Source organism: Electrophorus electricus, chromosome 17 (genome assembly GCF_013358815.1).
Source record: "Electrophorus electricus isolate fEleEle1 chromosome 17, fEleEle1.pri, whole genome shotgun sequence".
Classification (NCBI taxonomy): domain Eukaryota; kingdom Metazoa; phylum Chordata; class Actinopteri; order Gymnotiformes; family Gymnotidae; genus Electrophorus; species Electrophorus electricus.
The window spans coordinates 4,568,747-4,595,113 of record NC_049551.1 but is presented as its reverse complement, the minus strand read 5'-3'; the positions used below and the strand labels follow the sequence as shown (position 1 = coordinate 4,595,113).

Here is a 26,367-nt window from a genome sequence, read left to right as displayed (position 1 = left end):
TTCTCCTAAAAATGTAAGTAAAATCAATCACCATGCCGTCACAGGGACAGGAGTGACGGGACCTGTCTTGCAGCTATGAGTTTCACTTTTCAGTAAATCAGAGAAAGTCCTTTTGTTCAGTGTTACTGTGCACTAAAGAAGACTGGCCTATTTTAAGACTGCATGAAAGGAAAAGATCATATATGTAATTATCACTGTGAAATTCTATAAAATGGAAAGTGAATGGAAATCACGTGAATGTTTACTAATTTCAATTATTGTAATAACAATTGCATAACAATCAGTGATAATGTTACTGAGCCTCAACCTGTCTCAGCTGCCATGGCTACTCCCACCACCCCTTGAAGAGTCCTGCTGTAGCCCACCACACCTCCACCCCAGCCAACTACTTCTCCATCGCCCTTGATGGACTTTCTTTCGCGGGATGGGTTTCGGTCATGTGCACACCATCAGGACAAGGCTAGGCTTTCTACAAAACCGGACTAGATATTAATTGCTTATTTTTAAATTTTATTATTGTCTCTCTATTTTTCTGTTAAAATTGTTACTATTGTGGAGACCGTTGTCAACCAGAGGACGCTGGCCCCCCCCCTTTGAGTCCTGGTTCCTCTCAAGGTTTCTTCCTCATGCTCTAGGGAGTTTTTCCTTGCCATTATCGCCATTGACTTGGCTTGGACATGGACATTTGTAAAGCTGCTTTGTGACAACATATGTTGTAAAAAGCTCTATATAAATACATTTGATTGGATTTGATTTGAATAATGATACTAAATCTGTGTAATAATATGCATATAAAGACTACTGATAAATGATAAGTAAGATATTTCAATAGATCCATTGTATCATCAGATCCATTGTAGTGTCTGGTTAGATATTGCGCAACTAAAAACTCACTTCCTCACTTTCCTGGATGGAAAGCTCCCCCTTTTTGTAGCTGATTACAGCAGCTTTTTCTAATAACGAGTTTCTCAAGTAGAACCAGAGGAAGATAATCAGCTTCTCAGTTGGTTCTCCAACTGCATAGAAGCATAGGATCTCCTTAAGTAAGAGCCAAACATGCAGTAAGGCAGAGGTTTCTCTGGAAAAGTGAACATCTTAAAAGCCCTTAAAGCCGTGTGGGTCTGTACAGCTAGACGCTAGATTACCCAGTCCGTGCTTGTAATATTCTGCAATTAAATAAGTCCTACATGCTTTTAAGTGTTATCTCATTGAGTGTGAGGTTAAGTGCTCTTGAAGGGTTGATGCAGACAGCACTGAGAAGCAGAGCACATGCTAGAATGAAGCCCTTGCCAAAGGAAACCCACTAACACTAAGAAAGGATGATGCGATGCTTTGGCTCTCGGTTTGATTGGTTAAACTGGACATTCTTTTGGGTCTCTGAGGCAGAAACGTCTGTAGCTGATTACAGAACACAACAATTAAAAGCACCCAGATGTACCATATAATGCTAGCCCTGATCTCTTTCTCCACACTGCGGCTCTTACAAGTGTGTTTGAGATCTGTCTTGTAGCCCTTTAATCATGTCTTTATGGTATTGAATTGGGGGGTTGTCACATTGAAGGATTACTAGAAGACCCCCCACTTTAAAACTCAATGGAATAGAGCACAGCAGGTGTTAGCCTGTATGGACTAATTTCTCCACACCATCCAAATACATGCCATTGGCAAGAGGGAGCATTAAAGGTTTTTTCCTTGATAAACAATAGAAAAAAACATGGTCCCATATGTTCTGCCTGTGCGTGTCCACATACTGGTCACAAAAGCAGCACTTGCTTTGACTAGGCCATGCTGGGACGCTTTTAATCTTGCCATCACTCCATTTGACAGATAAAAAGTTCTGTGCAGGACAAACAAATTGGCAAAGAACAACAAGAACAAATGGCATGACAAACGCAGAAGTCAAAACTTGTATGTGAATAACTCATAATGAACAAAGACCTTGTGTACTATAATACACACAACGGATATGAATGAACAAAATGGAACTATAAATATCAAAGATTATGAAATAATGCTCTTATTTCAATTTATATTCATGCGGCTGTCAAATGAGAAGGATGTTACTGAGAATTAACAGTCGCAAAGATGACACTGAAATAATTCTATCGTTTTATGGAACATAGAAAAAAGAAATACGAGACTGAATTTACTTTGATCAAAGTGAAAGCGGCATAAGAAAGTATAGAATGGGTGTAACATCTTACAGCCATACATTTGAACGTGCTGTGGATGTTGACATTCAGATAAGAATAGAGCAAGCTCTGCTGATCCTCAAATGTTAAAAAATAATCATTCATATGCCTTAATGCAAAACACCACAAACGAACAGACATGCACAGGTGAGACCTCGAGCCTCTCATGACAGCTCGGTGGCAAATGTATAAAAATACTATTCCTTTATCCCTCAATACCACCACCATTTCAGTCCCCCAATGATGCATCTTGCATTGGTGTCAGTTCCCTTGATGTTGTAAACATGTCATGCAGCGTTTAATAACATTATTTACAATGTCTTCCCATCACATGCCAAGAGGAGTGACAGTAATGGCACGTGCTCTTCAGGTGCTCTGATCCCCATTCTTGCTTTTTTTTGACTGCAAGAACTTGAAGGTGTTTCCTGGGGTCATTTTCAGCCACACCTCAGAGAATAAGAGAACGGATCTAGGCTGAGCTCCAGCTCAGGACCTGTATGACCCTAGGTCCGCGCTCTTAGTCTGAGAGGTAGGCCTTAGAGCAGGAATCCGGACTGAATGGATGCCAAGCACCTGTTGGGGATCACTGGCTGGGCTTGTGACGTCTCAACACCCTCACTCGTCTCTTCATTCCTGCTGCTTAGAATAAGGCAGAGATATAGTCCACGAATGCGAGACTACACCACTCATATATCCAACTAAACTGGTTTAAAGCGCTGTTAACGTTAAGGAGCTGAAGTGTCTCTGTATAGTTTAACAGATGGTCTTTGATAGTTTAACCATTGGTTAATTTTGCTTTACCCCCCCCCCCCCCCCAACTGTTCTTACCTGGTGATCTCCTGACAGCTGCTCGTCTCTTAGCCCCACCCTCTGAAAAAAATTAAATTAAATTAAAAAAACAGAATTTAACATGAATTTTCTTGCAAAACCATCTACATATGTACCAGTGATGGATGGATAGATATGAAAGGTCTAACGTTTGATAAGCTTGCTGATCTTCTCCGATTCTGCATCGATGAGCATGATCTTTGAGAAATCTGGTCCTGTAGCACAGGTTTAGAATAAGCAAGGAGGAAACCTCACTGAACATAGCACATTGTTTTACATGATATGTGGCGTCTGGATGACTTCAATCTAGCCACTGCATATTGGTTGGATTCACTTTTATCTGATTCTATTCACATTCAATTGATTTGATTGAATTTCCTTCTCACCTTCTATGACCCGAGGCTCTGGTTTAATCACTCTGGTGGTGAATCCTGCCTCACCTAACAAAAACGGGACACAATAACCAGTCATTTATTGCCCAGAACACCCCCACATTACCTCAGTATGGGAGTCTTCACTCTGAAAAGCCCCGCTGGACTATGGGTGATGTTTCAGTTCAAATGCTTCAGTGAACCAAAGATGCTTACCTAAGTTCTATGTGATATAACTGGCTAAAAAACAAACAAACAAACAAAAAAACTTGGCTAAAGGCTAAATCAGATATCATTAAAACTAAATCCAGATGAACATAAAGGAGCAAAATGGTTTGTAGTTAATGAGAACCATAAGAACAAGTCATAAGCAAAGTAAAGACGGATTGTCACAAAACACAATAGGACATTATTTAAATGTGCTTAAATGCAAATGATTTGTCCCTGAGTGAAATGCAGGAAAGCACACACATCATCTGTCTAAAATACTTTCAGCACAAAAGTGGCAGTGCATTAAAAATGGTGTCGTTTCAAACACCCACTGACTTCAGTGCCCTCTGTGTTTCTGCTGCAAGCTCTGCAAATGATCTGAAAGTCTCAGAAAACAGATTCCGTTTTCTAACCTTTCTGGCACTTCAGTAATGGTGAAAAAATGTCACAGGCATGTAAAGGTTATGTGTAATGGGTTCATCCCTGGTAGATAGATTCATCTCTTCTTTTTAAAATACCTCTTTGCAAAGTGCCTGGAACATCACTAGGTGTTTCTGTTCTTTAATGTAATGTTTTTTTTAGAGACAGTGAATCCACCAGTATGCAAATCCATGTACCCATATTAAATATGTCCAAATAGCCAACTAACTGCCTTTTAAAATGTGTTGCAGATATCATCTCATTATTGGTGTGGTACTGTTACTCACCAAATAATGTAATTTGTTAAATGTATCAACAGCGTCAGTATTCGTTAGGCACCAGTACGTTGGATTTGGAAGATGTAAAATGCACATTCATTTGTTTAAGGTCTGAAAAGAAGGCTTAGGAATGCCAACTGAGTCAATGTATTTCTATTGCCTGGATTTAATTTCCCAGAAGGCTTAGGAATGCCAGCTGAGCCGAAGTATTTCTTTTGCCTGGATTTAATTTCCCAGACTTCATATTCAGTCATTAAAAGCAGCATCTTGAAGTTGACATGCGGCAAAGTAGAGGAGCGTGGTGTTTGTTGTGGAGGGGTGGGGGAAGGGAATCCTGAGAAGAAAAACACGTGCTCTATTCCATATCAAGTTCTGTCCCTTAATCGTGCCCAATCATTTTTCGTGCTCGGTCCCTTAATTGCATTCAATCTCTTATCGGACTCGGTCACTTAATCACGCTCGTTCCCTTATCATGCTCATTCCCTTAAATGTGCTTGATCCCTTAGTGTGCTCGGCCCCTTAGTGTGCTCGGCCCCGTAGTGTGCTCAGCCTTTTAGTGTGCTTGGCGCCTTAGCATGTTTGTCCCCTTAGCGTGCTCGGCCCCTTAGCGTACTCGGCTCCTTATCATGTTTGGCCTCTAAGCATACTTGGCCCCTTAGCGTGCTTGGCCCCTTAGCTTGCTCAGCTCCTTACCATGCTCGGCCCCTTAGTGTGCTTGGCCCCTCAGCGTGCTAGGCCCCTTAGCGTGCTCGGCTCCTTATCGTGTTCGGCCCCTTAGTATGCTCGGCCCCTCAGCGTTCTAGGCCCCTCAGTGTGCTTGGTTCTTTATCATGTTCGTCCCCTTAGTGTGCTCGGCCCCTTAGCGTGTTCGACCCCTCAGCATGCTCGGCTCCTTATCGTGTTCGGCCCCTTAGCGTGCTTGGCCCCTTAGCGTGCTTGGCCCCTTAGCTTGCTCAGTTCCTTACCGTGCTCGGCCCCTTAGTGTGCTTGGCCCCTCAGCGTGCTAGGCCCCTTGGCGTGCTCGGCCCCTTATCGTGTTCGGCCCCTTAGCATGCTCGGCCCCTCAGCGTTCTAGGCCCCTCAGTGTGCTTGGTTCTTTATCATGTTCGTCCCCTTAGTGTGCTCGGCCCCTTAGCGTGCTCGACCCCTCAGCATGCTCGGCTCCTTATCGTGTTCGGCCCCTTAGCGTGCTTGGCCCCTCAGCGTTCTAGGCCCCTCAGTGTGCTTGGTTCTTTATCATGTTCGTCCCCTTAGCGTGCTCGGCCCCTTAGCGTGCTCGACCCCTCAGCGTGCTCGGATCCTTATTGTGCTTGGCCCCTTAGCGTGCAACCTCTTCTACATCCAGACAGGTCATTTTCACAAATATCATGACATCAGAGTGCCAGGGCGGCAGCCTAGGATCTGTGTTTGCCTCTGCAACTCGCTGATGTATACAAGTGTGTATCATGATTTAGTGGTATGCCTGTATTTTTTCAGACTTGCACACTGTTCAAAATGAACAAAGGATTTGTAATGCATTTTTCATCCTTCCTGGGAAGAATACTGGATATCTGTTTCCATGTTTATTATGTGTAAATGACCTGAAATAGTCTATTACCTTTGCTGCCTTTGTTTATTTACAAAGTAATGTTGTAATTTAGTAATGTTATTGACAAGCAGATCGTTGTTATTTAACAGTGTGCTGAAGGAGACAAAAATTGGGAATCACAAACCTTCACCATCAAGGAAAGCCTGCCCACCTGAAGAGGTAAAAACAACAACAAAAAAAAAAACCCAATTAAGCTTTTAAACTTGAAAGTGTATTAAGGGATCAAAGATTCAAAATTTTGGAGTGAATAATGATGCCAAAACAGATATTTCAAGCTTGCAATGGGCCATCTTTTTGAGCAACTCACCCCCAATGACTGTCGGTTCCCCTTTGATTATTCTTGTTACCTTGGTGATTTTTGGTTTTCCCTCGATGACCACATGTTTCACTTTGGGGTTAGACTCGACCTTCATGACTGATGAGTCAACCCCAATTACTGTGATGTTGGTAATTGTGATCTCAGGAACTAGAAAAAAAAAAAGACAGACATTTTAAGAGATATTTAATATCACTTTATTAGTAATTCCATAAATGATATATATACAAAATAGGACGTGAAAAATCTTCATGGATTTTCTCTTTCTCTCTCATTATTCCCAATATTTCCTTTTTCTGAAAGGAGCTGAATATATATTTGCACTTCATAACTTTACTTCAAAAATGTTATTAATCTAATGAATATTTTTATCTATTCATTTAAATCTGATAGCTATTTTTATCCAAAGTTCTAATCTAATGACAACTGCAAGTGGTTTTTGGCTGTACTGCAGAGAAGATTCAAAGATCTTTTAGGAACCAAATATTCACACTAAATATTCTCAACTGGTGCGAAAATCAGACAAAAACAGGTCAAAGTGCACCTGCTTGGCTGATGACACCCAGTCTAATCCAATCCCACACGTGTGGGGTTATCACTGATTCAAACAGTACCAAATCTTATGTTGGCAATAAAGACAACTTGCAACCATCTTTTGTTACTGCAGTGCTTGCGGTTACAGTGCTTTCAACCAAATGCATACTGAAACATGGAATAAAAATTCAACATTTTAGCTTTTCATCTAAATAGTTTCTGAGCCTAGTCCCCTTCAGAGTTTACCTTTGCGAGTAAAGAATCTTTATTAATAGCCAGGCTTCTGACAAGGCCTTACTTTTTTTTTTTCTTCTTTTTTTAACTCAACACACATTTGGCATAGTCACCGCAACTCAATATTAATCACTGTGCCACTTGACCCTGCTGAACTCACATAAGAGTTCAATACCACAGCAGGAAGGCTTAGTGCTGCATTCAGGAGGGCAGGTCCCCTCTCGCTGCCGCCAAGCTGCTATGCTGCACTCCTGCCAGCCAGGACTCTCTCTCCTGCCCGACCAGGCATTCTCTGTTTACCTCTTTCACTGCGACCGATCAACCCAACCCTCCCACGCAGACAAAGCTCATATGCCTGACACTCACAGAAGCCGTAGGAACTGTGCAAATACATGTACGTGAGAAAACAGCCATCAAAAGAAAGGCGCAACTGGGCCACCGGGTTTAGAATCAACACAAATCGTAAAGAAACGCTTGAGAAGGTTTCGTGCAGGTGACGCCGGGGTCAAATGGGAGTGGGTTGAGCAGTATTTCATTTTACAACAGTATATGACTGCTCTGTACATGGGAATATGTGCTCTCCACTTACAAGAATAAAATGCAGTGTTTTACCTGATTCAACAACATGAGTGGTGATTATTTTATCTGCAAAAAAAAAGTGAGAAAAAAGGTGTTATGGTTAATACCAAAGTGTGGAAAATGACTGCAAATCAACATTTGTGCAGGATGCTAGAATGTGTTGTGAGTCATTCATTCTTCATGGATGGCTTGGCCAGGGCATGTTGTTCTTATAGGTTATGAAGCATGAATGAGATGCAAGCCCCTTTTTGCAGCAATAAACTGTCCTGACCTTCATGACAGGGGTATTAAAATGAGCACGAGAGAGACACTGTGCATGCAGTGGACAGGCCTTGCTGGGACAGAGCAGGGAGACTCACTAATGAAGGTGAAGGGGACCTCTTTGTAGTTGAATCCAGAGACAAACTGAGAGAGCAAACAAAGGGGTAGAGCAACTGAACAGAAAACATGACCGAAATATGAAACGAGTGCTTGGCTGTAATGCGGCGTTTACCTCACGACTGCGATAATTGCGTGGAGTGCTGTAGTGGGTTCCATGTACACTGGTTGAACGTACCTTGATCTGCATGTACTTGATAAACTTCTGTAGCAGATATAGCAGGTCCTCACGTCCCACAGGCAGATCTGTCAGCGGGAGAAAAGCTCTTTGTTTTTCAAGAATTTCATTAGCGTTTTCTTTCATGCTTGCAGTTGGCAGATCCAGATACGGCTCCGGCCACTATGAATCGAGCAGGGCGAGGACATGAGCAACAAATGCGTGTGCAGCCCGACAGCTGCAGCTTCAAAACATAGTGCACAAAAAATCAAAACACAGGCTTGAAATAATTCACTTTGGCCATAGGACCTCTTGGAAGAAGAAGGCTCATGTGGGGTCTTCTTTTTAATGTCTACTGGCTGATTCTGTGCATGAGTCACATGTGCAGCTATGTGGTGATGACCACCTATATTGTCTGAGATGCTTCGCATATAATGTACTCAGATATAAGGTACACAATGATCCTCTTTGAGGTGAGCAGGCAGAGGCAGAAGTGACCATCTATCCATGCAATGGTAGTACATTCACGCACCACCAGGGTAAAACATTCATTTATATTTACATTTATGACATTTTGCAGGTGTACTTATCCAGAGTGTCTTATAAAAGTGCTTTAATTGTCTTCTGAAAGTATCTTTAACTCACCTCCAGGGTAGAGCAGGGTCTTTATTACATGAATAACCCCGTTAGATGCCATGAGGTCTTTATTGGGAACATTCACAGAGTTAACAAGGATGGAGTTGTTGACCTAGATTAAGAAAAAAATATATTGACAATTGCAATAATAGCCATGTTGATAATAACCTTTCAAGAGAACATTCATTAAAAATTGATTTTACCAAAAAAGGAGCCATTATATCTGATGGGGAAGTTCTTCATTAGAATTTAGATACAATGACATTAAAAACTTAAAAAGAACATCAAGGAAGAACACTCTCCATTATGTGTTATGTGTAAAATGGAAAGTATTAGTTTAGTCACTTGTATTGTTAAGATGTTTCTTTGTGTACAGCATGTTTGGGAAACTTGGCCCTAATGAATTAGTGCTAAAAAAACACTGGCTGACTGGTTATAATTCAAATGTCAGTGTATTCCTTCCTTGCTGAGGCCAGATTCCCTCTAAGCAATATGGAAAATATTCTTTTTCTGCTATCAGTCTGTAGAGGTATGGCTCAGATCCCCCAGTTACAAAGAGGAAATTCCAGAGGGATTAAATAAGCCATTGTTCCTGGTTTTGACATGTGAAGGGCAGAGGACCTCTGGGAGCTGAGCCATACAAGAACTTTGAACGACGAGTGCTAATCTGCAGGAAGCAAGATTCTTATCACTGTGGACTGATTCCATATGAACATGCACACACCCATGCTGCACGTCCAGGTGCATGCACGCACACACACACACACACACACACACACACAGGCGCCCCCCCCCCCACACACACACACACTCACACACACACACACACACACACACACTCACCCACACACACACACACACACACACACACACACACACACACACACACACACACTCTCCCACACACACACACTCTCCCACAGTCTCCCCCCCACACACACACAGGCTTTGAAGTTAGAGATAAGTAATACCATTATTGGGGAGATTAAATTATTGTGTGCTGGAGAATGTGGGGGGAGATAAAAATAATGAGCAGAGCATTCAAAGAAAAGGAGATCCCTTATGTTGTGCTACAGAAGGCACTGCTTACTTTTCATAATGAGAGTCTGGAATTGGCATAATACAAAGAGTGGAAGTTCTTTTGTTGTTGTTGTCATGGCCAGCTGTAGGAGGAGGCAGAGGAAACAGCACAGGAAGTGTGGCATAGAGCCGCTGATAAGGGGATGCCTGGCCCGTTTCACCTCAAACTTACTCCACTTAGTCACTCTTCAGAAAATGAAATTATGTGAACTAATCAACATCTGTGACTGTCAAATGTGAAACTGAGCATCTGTAATTGGCTAATTTCTGGTGAACGAAAATGCCATGAGAGTTAACGATCTAATTACAGATGGGAATTTGGAAAAATGCTTCTATAGTGTAATGACCTAATATGGGATTTTGCTAGGGAGTGTGCCTGTTTATACAATATAAACACTCCAAACCCATCAACTTTGGTTTAAAAGTAGCAGTTAAAGCATGTGAAATAATAATGTACAATGTTCAGTGTGTGTGTGTGTGTGTTTGTGTGTGTGTGTGTGTTCTCTTTTGTACATCATAGGAAATTATAGGAAATAATGTATGAAATCATAGGACATTAGGACATTAGGACATTAGCACATTAGGACATTAGGACATTAGGATATTAGGACATTAGGACATTAGGACATTAGGACATTAAGACATTAGGACATTAGGACATTAGGACATTAGGATATTAGGACATTAGCACATTAGGACATTAGGACATTAGGATATTAGGACATTAGCACATTAGGACATTAGGACATTAGGATATTAGGATATTAGGACATTAGCACATTAGGACATTAGGACATTAGGACATTAGGATATTAGGACATTAGCACATTAGGATGGGAAAACTTTCTTAGTTGCCATGAAGTGCTTGTGGGTTTTCACATGAAATAAAAAAGTGTTCACTGAAAGGCATAAATGTTATTCACATTAATTTTATGGTTAATTTTATGTTTAGCCCTAATCCTATATAATTTTATAGGTGTGTGTGTGTGTGTGTGTGTGTGTGTGTGTGTGTGTGTGTGTGTGTGTGTGTGTGTGTGTGTGTGTGACAATGTGAAGCCTGATTAAAATATGAATTCACATACAGACAGCATCTGAAGATTGCTGCCTTGCATGGTCTCCAGTAGGTTGGTCACACTGCCCTCCAGTCCACCGCTGATAAAGATGCCATTACTGAAATGGTAGAGCAGGATGATCCTCAGAGCATTGATGTCACCTAAACATAAAGGACAAGAGCTGAATCATGAAACATTTGGATAAACAAACAAACAGACAAACAGACAAGGGGGGGGGGGGTGCATTTGTGTGGTGGGTGCACCAACAATTCTAAGCAATCTCTGCTGCCAATGGACATTCTCATTAGATATCAGATTGCTTCAGCTTGGGATCTGGGGGGGGGGCATAACAGAAGAGACTATGAGAAGGAATGAAGAGGGAAACTGTGAAAGGAAGTAGGTTTACTTGTGAGAGTCTTCATGTCCTGCTCAGTGACTCCATCAAAGGCATCATCCATCGGGGCAAAGATTGTGTATGCGCCCTCCTGCTTCAACAACTCTGTTAGCCCTGCGATCTCCATCAGAGACAGGAACACGCTGGAACATTCCGGCAAAACCGGCACTTTAAGTTATTTTTTTTATCAACATTGAGTTTTCTTACTTTCTTAAGGCAAAAAGATTAGGCAAAATTACTATAGAACCAATGCATACTTTTCAGATTTAACATGTGAAATTGACGGGGATCACACATCTGCTACCATTGTTCAAATTCCATAAAAATCACGTAGAAGGAATATCAAAACAGCACTTTGAAATTGTCCAAGGTAAAAAACAAAGAACAGCAGATGTTTCGAGTCATTTCTCATTCAGCTTTTGTGCATTGTGCTGAACTGTATGCCATATCGCATGGCCCCGGGTTTGCAGTATAAACACTGAGGTTATGAGTGATCGTTTGGTGAACACAGAGCAGCAATAACTGGTGATAAACTCACGTGAAGCTGCCGTTCTTCTGCAGCAGCTCATACATGCTGTTGCTGGGCGTGCTGATCAGTGACTTCATCAGATGAAGGGCTCCATTGCTTCCCTCTTTACTACCTCTGACCATGCAGGCATTCTCAATACACACAGTCTGATACACACCCACACACACACACACACACACACACACACACACACACACACACACACACACACACACACGCACACACACATACACACACACACACGCACACACACACACACATACACACACACACACACACACACACACACCACACACACACACACACACACACACACACACACGCGCACACACACACACATACAGACACATACACACCCACACACACACACACACATACAGACACATACACACCCACACACACACACACACACACACACACACACACACACATACACACACACACACACACACATACAGACACATACACACCCACACACACACACACACACACACACATGCACACACACACACACACACACACACACACACACATACACACACACACACACATACACACACATACACACCCACACACACACACACACACACACACACACGCACGTGTTTGGGAGTACAATAATGGAGCACACGTTTAGTGCTTCGTACATGGCTAACGAGGTGATAGCTGAGGTATAGCAGGTTATGAAGCACTGAGAGGTGTGTTGGATGAATTTCAGAAGCCTGGGAGGGAGTGATAATCACAGAGGAAGGAAAAGACAGCTGGACACAATCAATTCATGCAGAGACCAGAGTTCATATAAACAAGATTAAACCCAAGTACCAATAAATCAATCAGTGAAGCATTTAAAAGCATTTGTTTGCAGCTTTAATTAAACTGTTTTCCTGCCACTTTATCTTTTGTATAAACACACATTCACATGCACCGACACAAACACACATGTAGACACACACTCAAACTTACTTACCGTTCGGTAGACAAAGACCCTAAGGAATTTACCCCCCAGGGTTTCCAGCAACTGGCCATTGTAAAGGTCACTCAGGGTGACCTTGAGTTTCAGGATGTGATTTTTTAGAATGATCTTCAGCAGATGCTGGTCCATTGACATCACCTTATCTACACATCAAACAAAGGTGACTACCTCAGAACATTGACCTGAGGGCAATCAAAAGACTAGGCATTCCTTATTATGGCTATGTGATCTGTTTAAGTAACTATAAAACCCAGTCTTCATAACTGAAAGCAATGGAAACAAATGAATAAAGCCAACCCTTATTTTTATTTTAAATTGCATTGTGTTATGCATATCTTTTCATTAAACATGCAGCTCCGTCACTACGGCATGGTGTTAAACACGCAGAACTGTCACTATGGTGTGGTGTTAAACGTGCAGAACTGTCACTATGGTGTGGTGTTAAACACGCAGAACTGTCACTATGGTGTGGTGTTAAACGTGCAGAACTGTCACTATGGCGTGGTGTTAAACGTGCAGAACTGTCACTATGGTGTGGTGTTAAACGTGCAGAACTGTCACTATGGCGTGGTGTTAAACGTGCAGAACTGTCACTATGGCGTGGTGTTAAACGTGCAGAACTGTCACTATGGCGTGGTGTTAAACGTGCAGAACTGTCACTATGGCGTGGTGTTAAACGTGCAGAACTGTCACTACGGCGTGGTGTTAAATGTGCAGAACTGTCACTATGGTGTGGTGTTAAACGCACCAGTGAAGACAGTGTTGAGGGGGGCAAGAAGTGTGTATTGAGCACCAGGGCCCATGGCTGCCGCCAGGCCCAGCTTAGTCACCTGATGACCAAAGGTGCTCTGAGACTCACCGACCAGCTCTGTAACCTGCTTAACTTCAGGAAAGAGAGAGAGAGAAAGACATGTTAAGACCATATAAAGATTCAGCTATCAAACCCTCCTTAAGTAAAAGCCTGAATATCTAAGTGTTGGATTAAATCTTTGTTTAGAAGACAAAAAAAAATGTTAGGTGGTGGTAGTCTGCTTCAAAATTCAGCAGAAACATTCCTGTTTGAACACATTTGAAACATTCCTGTTTGTACACATTTGGGTAGTTTTACACGTGTCCAAATGCATGCTGTGTAAGATGGTGTGTGGGCAGTATACGCTTTAGGGTAGAACATAGAAAAACAAGTACATTGCTCACCTGAGTCAGGCATAAGCACTTGGTCGATGAGGTGGATAACTCCATTGCTTGTGACAATATCCTTCTTCAGCACCATCTTAATGCCGTTGACAGTGAGACTGTCACCATCACAGCCAATCTCAATAGAGCTGCCCTCCAATGTCTCGTACCGTGAGCCAGCCAAGATGGCTTCTGAGCACTGCACTGAACTTAGGAGATGGTACTTCAGAAAGGCTGAGATTAGTAAGAGGGACAATTAGAGTGAGAGAGAGAGACAGAGAGAGAAAGAAAGGTTGTTATTGTTGTTGTTGTTTTGCAAAGTTAAAAATGTAAACATTTTCAGTGCTTAGCAATATTATATTTTATACAGTCATGCCAATAAATCCATCTTGACTTGACGAGCAAGGGAGAGAGAATACCAGCTCCAAGCATGTGCTCTATCCGTTCACTTTCCTTAAGGCTTTGGGTCATATTTCATTTACACAGTTTGTCTGTGTCCACTTGGACCATCCCCATAGATTTACAGGTAAACACACTGTGCCTGATGTAATGCTCCTTACACCCACCAGTCTTTCCTGTGTAGAGGCCATCTGGAGACACAAGTGGACATTCTCAGAAACCACCGTAATCAACACATTATCACTTTCCCATGGGCTCTGTCAGCTCTGTTAATTCTCAATATCTGTTTATGCACTCCCTCTGTGTGTGTGTGTGTGTGTGTGTGTGTGTATGTATGTGTGAGAGTGTGTGTGTGTGTGTGTTTGTGTGTATGTGTGTGTGTGTGTGTGTATGTATGTGTGAGAGTGTGTGTGTGTTTGTGTGTGTGTGTGTGTGTGTGTGTGTGTGTGTGTGTGTGTGTGTGTGTGTGTATGTATATGCATGTGTGGGAGTGTGTGTGTGTGTGTATGTGTGTGTGTCAGTACGTATCTGAGTGAGGCCGCAATGATATGGTCATCTGGTGATCTATTTCTCTATACGGTTTTACCCTGCTATCTCTTATCTTAGCTGGACTGAACAAACCCGGTAAAGTAAATAGATCTGGCTGCTCAGCCAACCCTCCTGCCTATAAAGGTTTGTGAACCCAAAACACTGGAGCAGTAAAGAGGTTTGGCATGTGGCCTGGAGCAGCTGCCCGAGTGCCTGAGTTCCTCTGTTCACCCCTAATGAGCAGATCCCTGATGCAAAATGCTTTTTCCAGCATGCCACTTTCCTGCTGTGACTCAGACAGGGGCTACAAAGGAAGCTATGACCTTTAAATATGAACATCTCTGGTCTGAGCCAAAGAAACCTCAACCATAAAGTTAAAAAAAGCCTTGATTAACACCGAACTGAAATTAGTTCAACACAATCTATCATCTAAAAAGCCAAAGCTTCTACTGTTTCAGGTCTGGAAAGGTATTTCATGTTCAATTAAGATGCTTTTTGGTAGATGAACTATCAAACTTAAAACCCGCAGATGACAAAAACGTATCAGGATCTGATACAGCATTGTTCAAGCATTTCCTTTCAGGAACAGAGTATGGGACCGGACTGCCTTGTCTCTGGACACTCCGTTGACTGTGGTCAGTTCTGCTGTTTGCACAGTGTCTGAGAACCCTAGCACAGCTTCCAGTGTTCTCTGGTCATGCCATTTACTTAGAAATAGGAGAAACGAACTTAGAGGGGTTAAGCCAAGGACGGCCAAAGAGTGTCTCAGCTTGCTATACATACCTCAACAGTGATAAAGATTCTGAATCCAGCAGTGTTGCTTTATGCTACAGGCAACCTTAATTTAAGGGTGTTACCATACAAGGAGTGCACAGACTGATGTATTATTGATCACTCCCATTTGCTAACATCTGCGGGGATATTTGCCATCATTCTATGCCTTTGGCTAAGCTCTTACCCTGGACGAGAGTCTTGTCTTGTAGGATTCGTTTAAGCCCCTCCTTGTGCTTCTCAAAGGCCTTGTTGGTTGGAGCAAAAAGAGTGTATTGGCCTGGCTGGCCCAGTTTTCCTAATAAGCTTGACTCCTTTTTGACAGCACGCTGGATAGAGAGCAAAGAGATTGGGATTGGATTGGATATTGGAGATTGGATATTATCCTTTTAAAAAATTCATCATGATCACAATATCAGACATTTCGAAGTATACTTTTCAAATTACAAAGGATCCTCAAAGGACATTTTTCTCCACATACTGACATCATTCACCACTTTATTTCCTGTTAACATGACCTGAAGTCTCTTATCCGAGTGAATGTTGCCCAGCGTTGGACGCAGTCACTCCGTAATGGTTCACGACACGTACGTTCAGTGAGCTGAGCTCCTCATTGGTCCCAATCACATCCCTGATGGTGTTCTTCACTGGGGCGATGACACGGTCAATGACATGCACCACCCCGTTGGTGGCCACCTGGTTGCCATGGATGATCCTGGCACAGTTGACTGTAATGATCTGCAGTGTACAGAGCAGCAGACACAGTCAGCAAAAACACAGTGGCAGTGTGCAGTATTTTCCAAAGTCTTCCTTTCACTCACTTTGATCTAGGAATGAGATTTTCATTTTCTCCAGGTTACATATACAGAGATACTGTATCCTGGTGCAATTCCAGGGAGGAAATGCAATAATTCTACTGGGATACTTCAGCAGGTCGTGTTTGCTTTACGAGACTCAAATATGCCAAGGATGGGCCAAACAGACATACATTGCCATCTGAATTTCATGAAGTTTATTTCAATACATACTCCATTAGAGTAGTGGTTGATGTACAGGCCCAGTTTGCTGTGCATGGACTCCAGGGTCATATCATTCTTTAGGTCTTTAGTGAGGAAACGCTTGCTGACCATGTGGCAATGCAAGGCATCATACAGGAGGGTGTTTTCATTGTTCAGGAGTTCAGTTCTTTTAGTCTGTAGAAACACACAAAATTATGCAATAATGTCCTGTGAATATGAGTGTATTAATAATGTAAATAATGTTCTAAAGTATATTTTGTTAGGAGCTTTTAAAGTTATGTTTTGATTTTCAGAACTTCAGAACTTGCTTTTAAAGTCACAATTCCTTTGCCATTTCAACACACACTATGCTCTTAAACAATACCAGCAGATGTGGTCTGTGATGTAAACAGATTACATACAGAGTGTAGCCTCAAACACTAGTGAGCTGGTGGTATGCCAGTAATGCGTATGACACTGCACATTGAAGTCCATATTCCACAGGAACACAGGAAAACTTTCTGAATTCAGTAGGACGTACAGCATCCAGCTGTTCCCAAGCCTCATCACTGGGAGCAAACATGGTGTAGGAGCCGGCACCCTGGGTCTGCTCCGTCAGCTTGGACATGTCGACATACTGCTTTGTGATGTCAGCTTTCACCACTCCCAGAGTGCCATAGATGGTGTCAATGGGAACCGCTGCAAGGCAAGGCAGAAGTTGTACTGTACACACGAACAAAGGAGATGACAATACATTCCCATGCTCATTTCAGCTCTATGATAGTAATACACAGCTTTACTTGTGCAGCCAATAAAGCTCACATTTCTTCAGCCTCACTAAAAAAAAAAGAAAAAAAAAAAAGCTTTAATTGAGTTTAACAGTGCTCTGTGCATTTGTTGAGTTTAACAGTGCTCTGTGCATTTGTTGAGTTTAACAGTGCTCTGTGCATTTGTTGAGTTTAACAGTGCTCTGTGCATTTGTGGTGTTTCAGTAATGAGTTCAAATAGTAATTCAAATTTATTTAATCTAGTACAATGTTACTCAATCCAGTATGATCAAATAGTATAAAGAGGAAAGAGAACATTAAGAAACATTAGCAAAGAGGAAGTAAATTGATAATTCTTCTTAATTAATTATTAATTATTAGTAATAGAGCAGGGAGCAGTTATCATTATTGTATACCACCCTGAAATCACTGGGGCGTCACCAGATGTTCACAACTTATCAGTTGATAAGATATGCATTGCTGGGGCTCCATGACAGCAAATTAAACTGACCATCTGTTATTTTGCTCTTTTTAATAGATGATAGATTAGTCTTGTTTTGCAGTCTTGTCTGGGAAAAATATACATCTTTACCTGAGAACAGAATATTCATATTCAATCAGGGAAGTTGGCTTCTTATTATTCAACTGTGTTCTGTGTGAAAATCTGTTCCGGTAACACCAGTCTACACTTGCCATATTCAATTATCTGGTCATAAGCCTGGCACTTAATTGAATAATCTTCTTTTTTTTTGGGGGGGGGGGGGGGGGGGCATTATTTCTCTTTTGGTACTTGTCTATTATAACTCTGATATTGTGTATTGTCATTGTTTCATTATTTCATTCTCATCAAAATTAATTTTTTTAAAAGCAACATTTAGCTGCTAACATTTTAAATATTATGTTTTTCAGTTCAGTGTAAAAACATTCTATTTATATTGTGCAGATATATAGGTTCTTTCACTAAGAAAACCTTATTTTGTAAATTTAAACTGACAGTTGCTCCTACAGTGAGGATTTGATCTGGGATCTCAAATCTCTGTCCAAGTTAAATTGCAGCATAATAGTGTGTAACAGTGAATATAATAGTGAGTCTGGACTATGTCTTTTTGACATAGTAAATGCTTTTTTTTTTTTACTTTATATTTTAATTTTATTTCAGAATTGTTAATTCATTGGTTTTATCCACATGCTAAATCTTCACCATCCCTGTTTCTGCCATGGCTACAAGCAAGCTGAATGCCTTAGAAGAAAAGAAAAACTCTAAGTGCTATTGCTATGTTTCAAAGTGGTTACTTTTCTCTCTTAATCTAGTGCTCTGCATTAACTATCCTTTTTTAAAAGCTCCTGTTCTAATTTAAAGTTTTTCCTGCTCTTGTGACAGCCAGAATTTGTTTTCTCCATCTAGTAAGCTGGAATAGCTTACATCCCCATTTGAACAGATGGCTAATGAATAACTTTACATTTGATCACAGCTTGACCTCAGTTAAGATAAACCTCTGAGCCACTGGCCCAGTGTGACCTATTCATTCTACAAAAGCCAATAACACTTTGCAAATTCACCACCCACCCCATTCAAACAAGCAGGGCTGTTAAAACACAAACAGGAGATACCCGGGGGTTGTCTTTACAGAATAATTGCAGTTTAAAGATACCTAAATGAACAGCTGACAATGTTCCTGAATCTCTTTAATGAGTTGGCATGAAAATATCACTCCATAATGGAGTTTCAGCTGCCATCAACAGAGTTTGGTCATTACCAGCCAGTACCAACCTGCAGGACAGCCACGCATTCCTTCCAGCTGCATGTAACCAGGGCAACACTCATATAAAACCAGCCTACAAAAAATGAACCGCAAAGAGTCAGTAAGATTTAGCTTGCCTATGTCCTTACATAGCATCATACATCCAGACTACTGCAATGCACCACCAACACTGATCACACAGCAACAATAATGCTGACTCTTTAAGTATTTTAGGTCCTGAGCTTTAGCTGACCTGCCCAATATTTATTTATCCTTGTGAACAGAGAGAAACATTACAGTTTGTAATGTTTAAACTACATCCTGCAGTTTAGATCATCTTGTTGGCTGACATTTAACAAGAATTGCAGACCATTTTAAACAAATCCATTGACTAATGTGAAAAAGCTTTGATTTATATGTGCACTGCACAGATGTTTCATGTGAATGGTGTTATTAGAAAACATAAAATAGTAAATTGTTTGATCAAGTGTTATTTTCTTTTCTCTTTTTTGGCAACTTAACCTTGGGAGTTTCTCTAAATAAGATCATCATAATTTATTTACTCCAGAATAATGATTCAGATATCATCATATATTAAGACACTTTTCAAACAATACACAATGGCATTAAGCTACAGTTTAAAATGTGGTATAAATATATACAGCATGTATGATCAAAAACAAAAAGAGAATCAGATACTATATATATATATATATATATATATATATATATATATATATATATATATATATACACCGATAGTGTAAGTTTCTAGCCAATGGTAAACCTTCCAATATGCAAAATTTCAGTTTGAGTAAAAACATTCTTGGGCGATAAAATAATTCTCACGGGATTCACCTAAGAGGACCTTCTTTCTAAACACCATTTATTCTCAATACATTTCCAGCATGGTCAGATGGCACAAGATCAAGGGAGAGAGAGAGAGAGAGAGAGAGAGAGAGAGAGAGAGAGAGCGAAAGCAATAAAATATTCAGAAATGGTCAGAAGATTTTAGGAATGTCATTTCCACTACCCGTGCACTTCACAGATGTTTTCAGTCCTCAACACACCTGCTTCATGTCAACATGGCCGACTTATAAGCCACTCATGACCTGAACTCTCTGGCAATGCTGTACTGAGGCAGCAGTGAGCTGTGCTGATGAAAGGTTGCTTTTACATCCATATTCTGACCTTGACTGTTTTAATACTAACCAACCCCACCACCATCACAAAAGAAACACTCACAGCAGCATTTGTTATAAAGGAATAGCTGTGTATTCCCATTTCCACCTGGATGACTACATTTACCTGACGGTTTTTTCCAATGCAACTTACAATGACTGAATACAACTTGAGCAACTGAGGATTAAGGGCCTTGCTCAGGAGCCCAACAGTGGCAACTTGGCAGTGGTGGGGCTCAAACCAGCAACCTTCTAATTACAAGCTTAACTACTCAGCTTCCACTGCCCTAGTGGTAATTGTTTAATCAATTAAATCTAATTGTTTGAGCTCCAGATTTTGTTTTACAGACAGGTGTTAGCATGCGTGTCTGTGGCCTTTGGGGTAAGTACTATGGAGCCTTTCACTCCAGCTTCTCAGCATGCATTAGTTTAATGGCAAGTGTTCAAAGCTTAACAGCTGTTCAGAAAGCTTCTATAGAAGTCCCGGGAGGCCCCAGCAGAGCCGAAACCCGCTGCAAGCCAAGGCAAATGCAGAAGAAAGTGCGTCCTGGGGGCATTCCAGTGGTTCTCATGACAACTGATCTAACATGACAATTTGACTTAATGATTCGCACACTTGAGAATTTTCTAAATAAGTGTCGTCCATTGGTATACTGAAGAGTGCCTCATACCTAACCATTCACCACAGATGCCATTGATGTCACGAGCCTCCTGCATGGCATAATGGGTGGTGCAACTTCAGTAGAGGAAATGGCTGAACGGAGACATGATGTTTGGCATGGTTCCCTAGCAGAATTGTTTTGCAGATGGCAACATGTGCTATCAATATGACCAGGCAGTGGGAATGTCCCGTGTTACATGCATACACAAACATACATGAATGTGAAAGCAAATGGAAAAGTGGCATCTTTATGCAAGCTTAAAGATGGCTCTGGAGAATGGTTGTTGTCAGGCATATCTGGTATAAATTATGTAGGCAAACAAGAAGAGGCCTGATTAGAAATACCAAACACAGTTTGAGTTCTCTACAATGCTTTAGTGGAAAAAAAAAAACTGGGTGCAGATCTTATTCTTGGGATTTGGCTTCTTGCTATATGTTGTCAAAGCAAACAACAAATGACACAAATGCAAAACAAATGTGAATGCACAGGAAGGTGACCAATGAGAAAAAGGAAATTATATATCATTTGCATCTGGGACCTTTTGCCACTGTGGCATTCATACTCCTGACCAAAAAAAGCATACAGGATTTGACGTGGATGTGTGTGTGTTTGTGAACCACACACACAGCAGTTCTCAACCTCATGAGAGTGATGTTATGGGTTGGACACAGTTCTCAGCAGCTGGCCTCCTACCCACATTAATCAAGCTGGTTTAGTGGCTGGTCCCCACCTCCTGGAAGCAGTGGTCAGGTCTGTGGTTTAGCAAGTCATCAGTTCATCCTAACAGTTTGATGTGAGACATGCAGACACCTGATATGCAAATCTCCACTACACATCTCTCTGTGTGTCTCTCTCTCTGTGTGTCTCTCTCTTGCTCAGTGTCTGCCATTCTTGTTTTGTACTTAATTCGTCTATTTCACATCTATCTTTTGCTCAGTTTCACCTCTACACAACACATTCCCAGAATTGCAGACATCCTGGCTGTTCCACTTTCCTCCCCTGCACGTCTGAGCGATGGGAGAGAGAGAGAGAGAGAGAGAGAGAGAGAGAGAGAGAGAGAGAGAGAGAGAGAGAGAGAGAGAGAGAGAGAGAGAGAGAGAGAGAGAGAGACAGAGAGAGAGAGAGAGAGAGAGAGAGAGAGAGAGACAGAGAGAGAGAGAGAGAGACAGAGAGAGAGAGAGAGAGACAGAGAGAGAGAGACAGAGAGAGAGAGAGAGAGAGAGACAGAGAGAGAGACAGAGAGAGAGACAGAGAGAGAGAGAGAGAGAGAGAGACAGAGAGAGAGACAGAGAGAGAGACAGAGAGAGAGATAGAGAGAGAGAGAGAGAGAGAAAGGTGAAGGGTGACACAACCTTTCATGCACGCATCCTGTACGTAAGTGAGCTAACGGAGCGGAGCAGATTGGGACATGGGGCCAGGAGCGGTGGACCACGGTAGAGCACCGCAGCACAACTCTCGTGTGGCCTGCTTTTTGCGTCGCCACAGCAACCTCCCCGTAGGAACTTATGCACAACAACTTCCACATGTTCTGCACTCTGCTAGTAAGGCGGGTCCCAAGACAATCCCGCCATTATGGAGGCAGGCTCTGTGCCAGCCAGAACATTTAGGCTACGAGGTGAAGAGAACAAACTGGAATGTTGCTCAACAGTTGATTTATTTTTAGGACTCAATTAACTTTTTTGATTCTTTTTTGACACATGCACCCACGCACAAAACCAGGCATGTCCTGATGCAGCAGCATAGGTCAAATACGATTAACAAAGTCTGACATCATCCTGAGTGTGACACTATAAATATATCAGCTCACGGTCCTACTAACATTACTTAGGGGATAAGGAGAGCCAGCGTGTAGACAGATGATTGCAGTCCCTTATTAACAATGCTCAAGGGAAATGAGAACATCATTACTTCTAGCCATTTATCACATTGAAAGTGAGAATGTGTGTGTGTGTGTGTGTGTGTGTGTGTGTGTGTGTGTGTTTATGTTTGCTTAATTCATGCTTCATGATAAGGCCTGCTGAAACATACACGCTAAAATTGCTTCAAGCTGTGGTTAGTTTGGACATGACAGAGGCTCCATGTTTGAACAAGAGCCGACGTGATGTAAGGAGTGAAAGACGTGGCCTCTGCGCCCTCTGGACAGTAACAGACTCCTGCACGAGTCATCCTAAGCCTGAAAGCACTCCCTCCTGTCCCTCCTGGATCTCCGGAGCGTAAATGAAGTCTTCAAACTTTTGCAGACATAAAGAAGAGGCAAATACTACAAGCAAAGAGAGGGTCCAGTAAACATAGAATACTTGGAGAAGGCCAGGGACCAGTAAACGTGCTATACTAGGAGCAGGCCAGGGACCAGTAAACATGGTATACTGGGACCAGGCCAGGGACCAGTTAATATGGTAACATGTAACCGAACCCTCATAAGTGAGCCTTCTGCCTTGTGGCATATTGTTGCTCTAGGTCTTCACTTAACGTTTAGAGATCATGGCCAACTTGATGCACACACAAATACAAGCATGCACGTACACTCTGACATATTAAAAAAAAAATTCCCATTTATCATCAAGCACTCTGTCACTCCAAGTGAGTGTTCATATACATCTCCACACTGAGCCCTACCTCCTATCCATGATCTACACACACATACACACTCACTTACACACAAACTGGCATACTGGGCCACACAGTACTCCCGAACTTCAGAGATGCCCAGCCCAAAGCAGGCCAGCGGGATGAGACACTTACGCCTTTTTGCCACAGATGGATCCCATGTACCAGTTCCTGCATGTGCTGAAGTATTTCTTCTTGGTGCCTATGATCTCCTGAATGGCACACATGTTGATCCTGCCCAGAGGGTGCAAGGAACAGTTGAAGAAGAAAAGAACGAAGAAGAACAAGGATGTATTTAGGGACTTAACCCAACACTGATAAATGCTCACAAACACAAGGAGTAAATCTGGCTTTAAAGACATTCCAATTAGGAGTGTAACAGACCCGCTTGGCAAACTGCCTTGCAGAGAAAATGCAATAAAATACAAAAATACAATAAAAAGTCACCAGTTCAATCAGTGACTACCCCAGTTATCTTCGTGTGCATTTTATTGTTCCATTGTTCTATTCCATTGTTAGATTTTTTAAGCATTCAATGACAAGTTGCATAATAGTTTATAGATGTCAACAAAACAACTCAGAAAATCACATCAGGGTCCATCACTTACAAACACACTGTCAATTAAGTAAAAATTGGATAAAGATACAAAACCACCTTTCTATGAAACTGTAAATATGGCAGTTCTCAATTTTGTTCCTCACCCATTTCTAAATCACACCTTTTTTGTTCCTACATGGAAAAACAACCAAACAAACGTCCCCTTACCCCTGCTTCTTGGCCCGGATGCGGCTGTGAGACACGATTTTGTCGTAGGCAGACGCGTCCACCTGGCTCAGGTGGGACAGGGCCAGCAGAAGCAGAGAGGCTGCAAACAAGATCTTCATCCTTCCTGGCGAGGTGCAAAGCCCCCTTGTGAATGAGGAAATGGGACGCAGGTTTCAGGGAGCCAGTTTTATACCCCCCCACTCCCACCTCCTCTCTCCAGTCTTCTCCTAATCCCTCACACATACAGTACAGTAATGAGAACACAAACCTCCTGCTCTCCATCTAACCACTCCCTCCCTGGGAGCCCTGCGCGCCTAAGTCAGCACCGAATCGGCCAAGCATGCGAATGGGGAGCTATTCACAAATCCGGTGACAAATGTTTTTACTTGTTATAACAGTGAAGCGAAATGTACGTGATTGAAATGTACATTTCAATCACGTACATTTTTACCAGCTCGGTGTTTGACTTAACAGGTATGGTGCTGAATTCGCTTTTTATATGTAGCTTATGAACGTACGTGTAAGTCTGACTTTAAAAAGAATGGCACCGTCCACACAGACATCCACAGTCACTAACCTCAGAGATCCCGGCTCTCAGAGGCAGAGCTGGAAGCCTCGGTCCTCACACCCATTCCTCTCATACTGTAGAAACATGCAGAAGATGTACCCTTACTGTAACGACACCTCGGCAGCCCCTGAAGTCTCCTGATCTCTGGACTTTGGACCAGCTCTAGTACAGCACATGCATGTGTGTGTGTGTGTGTGTGTGTGTACTTTACAGTGAGCAGCAAGATTGGGCCACCAGGATTTCTTTTGAAAAGTGAAAGGCAGATGGAAGCATTTTAAGTCTCCTGGAATGGGAGAACTACACAAACATGAGAGAATAGGAGAGGGGAGTACACACCTCACGCCCAGGATGCTTGGACAAGCGTGGTAATGTTGCTCTTAACCCCGTGTGTATCACTACCTCTAGTGGCGGAGAAGTAGCAGTACACTGTCATTAACCGAGGGAAATTACAGCTCTAAGATACAGCCACACTCAACGCCTCACTGAGTCTGCAGTGAAGAGCCACTCTTCCAAGTCTTATCCCTATCATAATGAAGAAAAATGCAGCTCTCGTGTGAACCTAAGGCTAATTTCTATGCAAAATGAGAGAGAATGAAATGACATTTCCCCCTGGTGTTTAATTTGTAGTCATTGTATCATTCTTTATCTTGATTAGAAGGCATGCCATACATAGAAGACCATATGGGCTACATGTAAGCTTTGGACTAAGTTTATGTTATTTTGCAGAGTTTTCATCCTGCTCAACAAATCAAAAGAAAAACAGCTGATGACAGAGATTTGCACAGTTAAGATTCAACAGTCCTGTGGCTTGCTTTGAGCAACATCTGGTAAACAGCTAAACATTTACACAAGATAAGAAGTTGTGAACCAGATATCCTGTATACTCATTCATTCCTCACCAACTCATTTGTCCCTTTGCTTAATATTCCTGTTACACATGCATGCAAGTGTGTGTCAGCTGGTGCATGCGCGCACACACACACACACACACACACACACACACACACACACACACACACACACACACACACACACACACACACATTTACAGTTTCTAAGGGAGTGTGCATACAGCTGAAGGATACAGTAGAGAGTATGGCCTCCAATTATGCCCACTAAACCTCCTGTTTTGCTTCTCCCTCCTATATGCTGGCCCTGTTTCGCTTGAAGCTGTAAATGTGTGTGTGTGTTTGTGTGTGTGTGTGTGTGTGTATTCAGTACACTGCATTTAAATTAAAATATGCCAAATGAAAGATCATCTGAATTATATTTTTATCTTTTTTTTTTTTTTTAGAGTAATCCCATCCATTTAAGTTTGAGGACATGTATCAGTGATCTCACACATGACCTATATATATATATATATATATATATATATATATATATATATATATATATATATATATACAGAGAGAGAGAGAGAGTTCAAAGGGACACTTCTATAAAAGAAAGTGCC

At 41.9% G+C, this 26,367-nt stretch overlaps 1 protein-coding gene across 2 annotated transcripts; it reads right to left on the bottom strand.

The window, feature by feature from the left end:
- Window positions 1-1,769: 1,769 nt before the first annotated feature.
- Window positions 1,770-24,572, bottom strand: postna (periostin, osteoblast specific factor a). Of its 2 annotated transcripts, none has more exons than XM_035535464.1 (23): window positions 24,344-24,572; window positions 23,713-23,811; window positions 19,157-19,221; window positions 17,160-17,317; window positions 16,649-16,813; window positions 16,212-16,358; window positions 15,808-15,949; window positions 13,944-14,156; window positions 13,498-13,632; window positions 12,744-12,892; window positions 11,786-11,922; window positions 11,260-11,390; window positions 10,884-11,014; window positions 8,731-8,833; window positions 8,107-8,174; window positions 7,910-7,955; window positions 7,584-7,616; window positions 6,195-6,353; window positions 6,012-6,038; window positions 3,407-3,460; window positions 3,170-3,235; window positions 3,021-3,062; window positions 1,770-2,831 (listed from the first exon to the last, which is right to left on the bottom strand). In XM_035535464.1, exons 1-23 carry the CDS (start codon window positions 24,460-24,462, stop codon window positions 2,776-2,778), a joined length of 2,445 nt encoding a protein of 814 aa, XP_035391357.1. In that variant the 5' UTR covers window positions 24,463-24,572; the 3' UTR covers window positions 1,770-2,775. The 2 variants fall into 2 exon arrangements, with proteins under 2 accessions (XP_035391357.1, XP_035391358.1); XM_035535465.1 differs by having other exon boundaries at window positions 1,770-2,828; window positions 24,344-24,571.
- Between the last annotated feature and the right edge of the window lie 1,795 nt (window positions 24,573-26,367).

Bases quoted from the DNA above. Each gene is read 5' to 3' on its own strand.
- postna (XM_035535464.1), bottom strand. From the start codon at position 24,462: ATGAAGATCTTGTTTGCAGCCTCTCTGCTTCTGCTGGCCCTGTCCCAC. The intron at 19,222-23,712 runs GTAAGTGTCTCA...CATTTTTTGTAG, and splicing joins TCCATCTGTGGCAAAAAGGC to GCTGGTTTTATATGAGTGTT. The intron at 3,063-3,169 runs GTTAGACCTTTC...AATTTTTTTCAG, and splicing joins GATCAGCAAGCTTATCAAAC to AGGGTGGGGCTAAGAGACGA.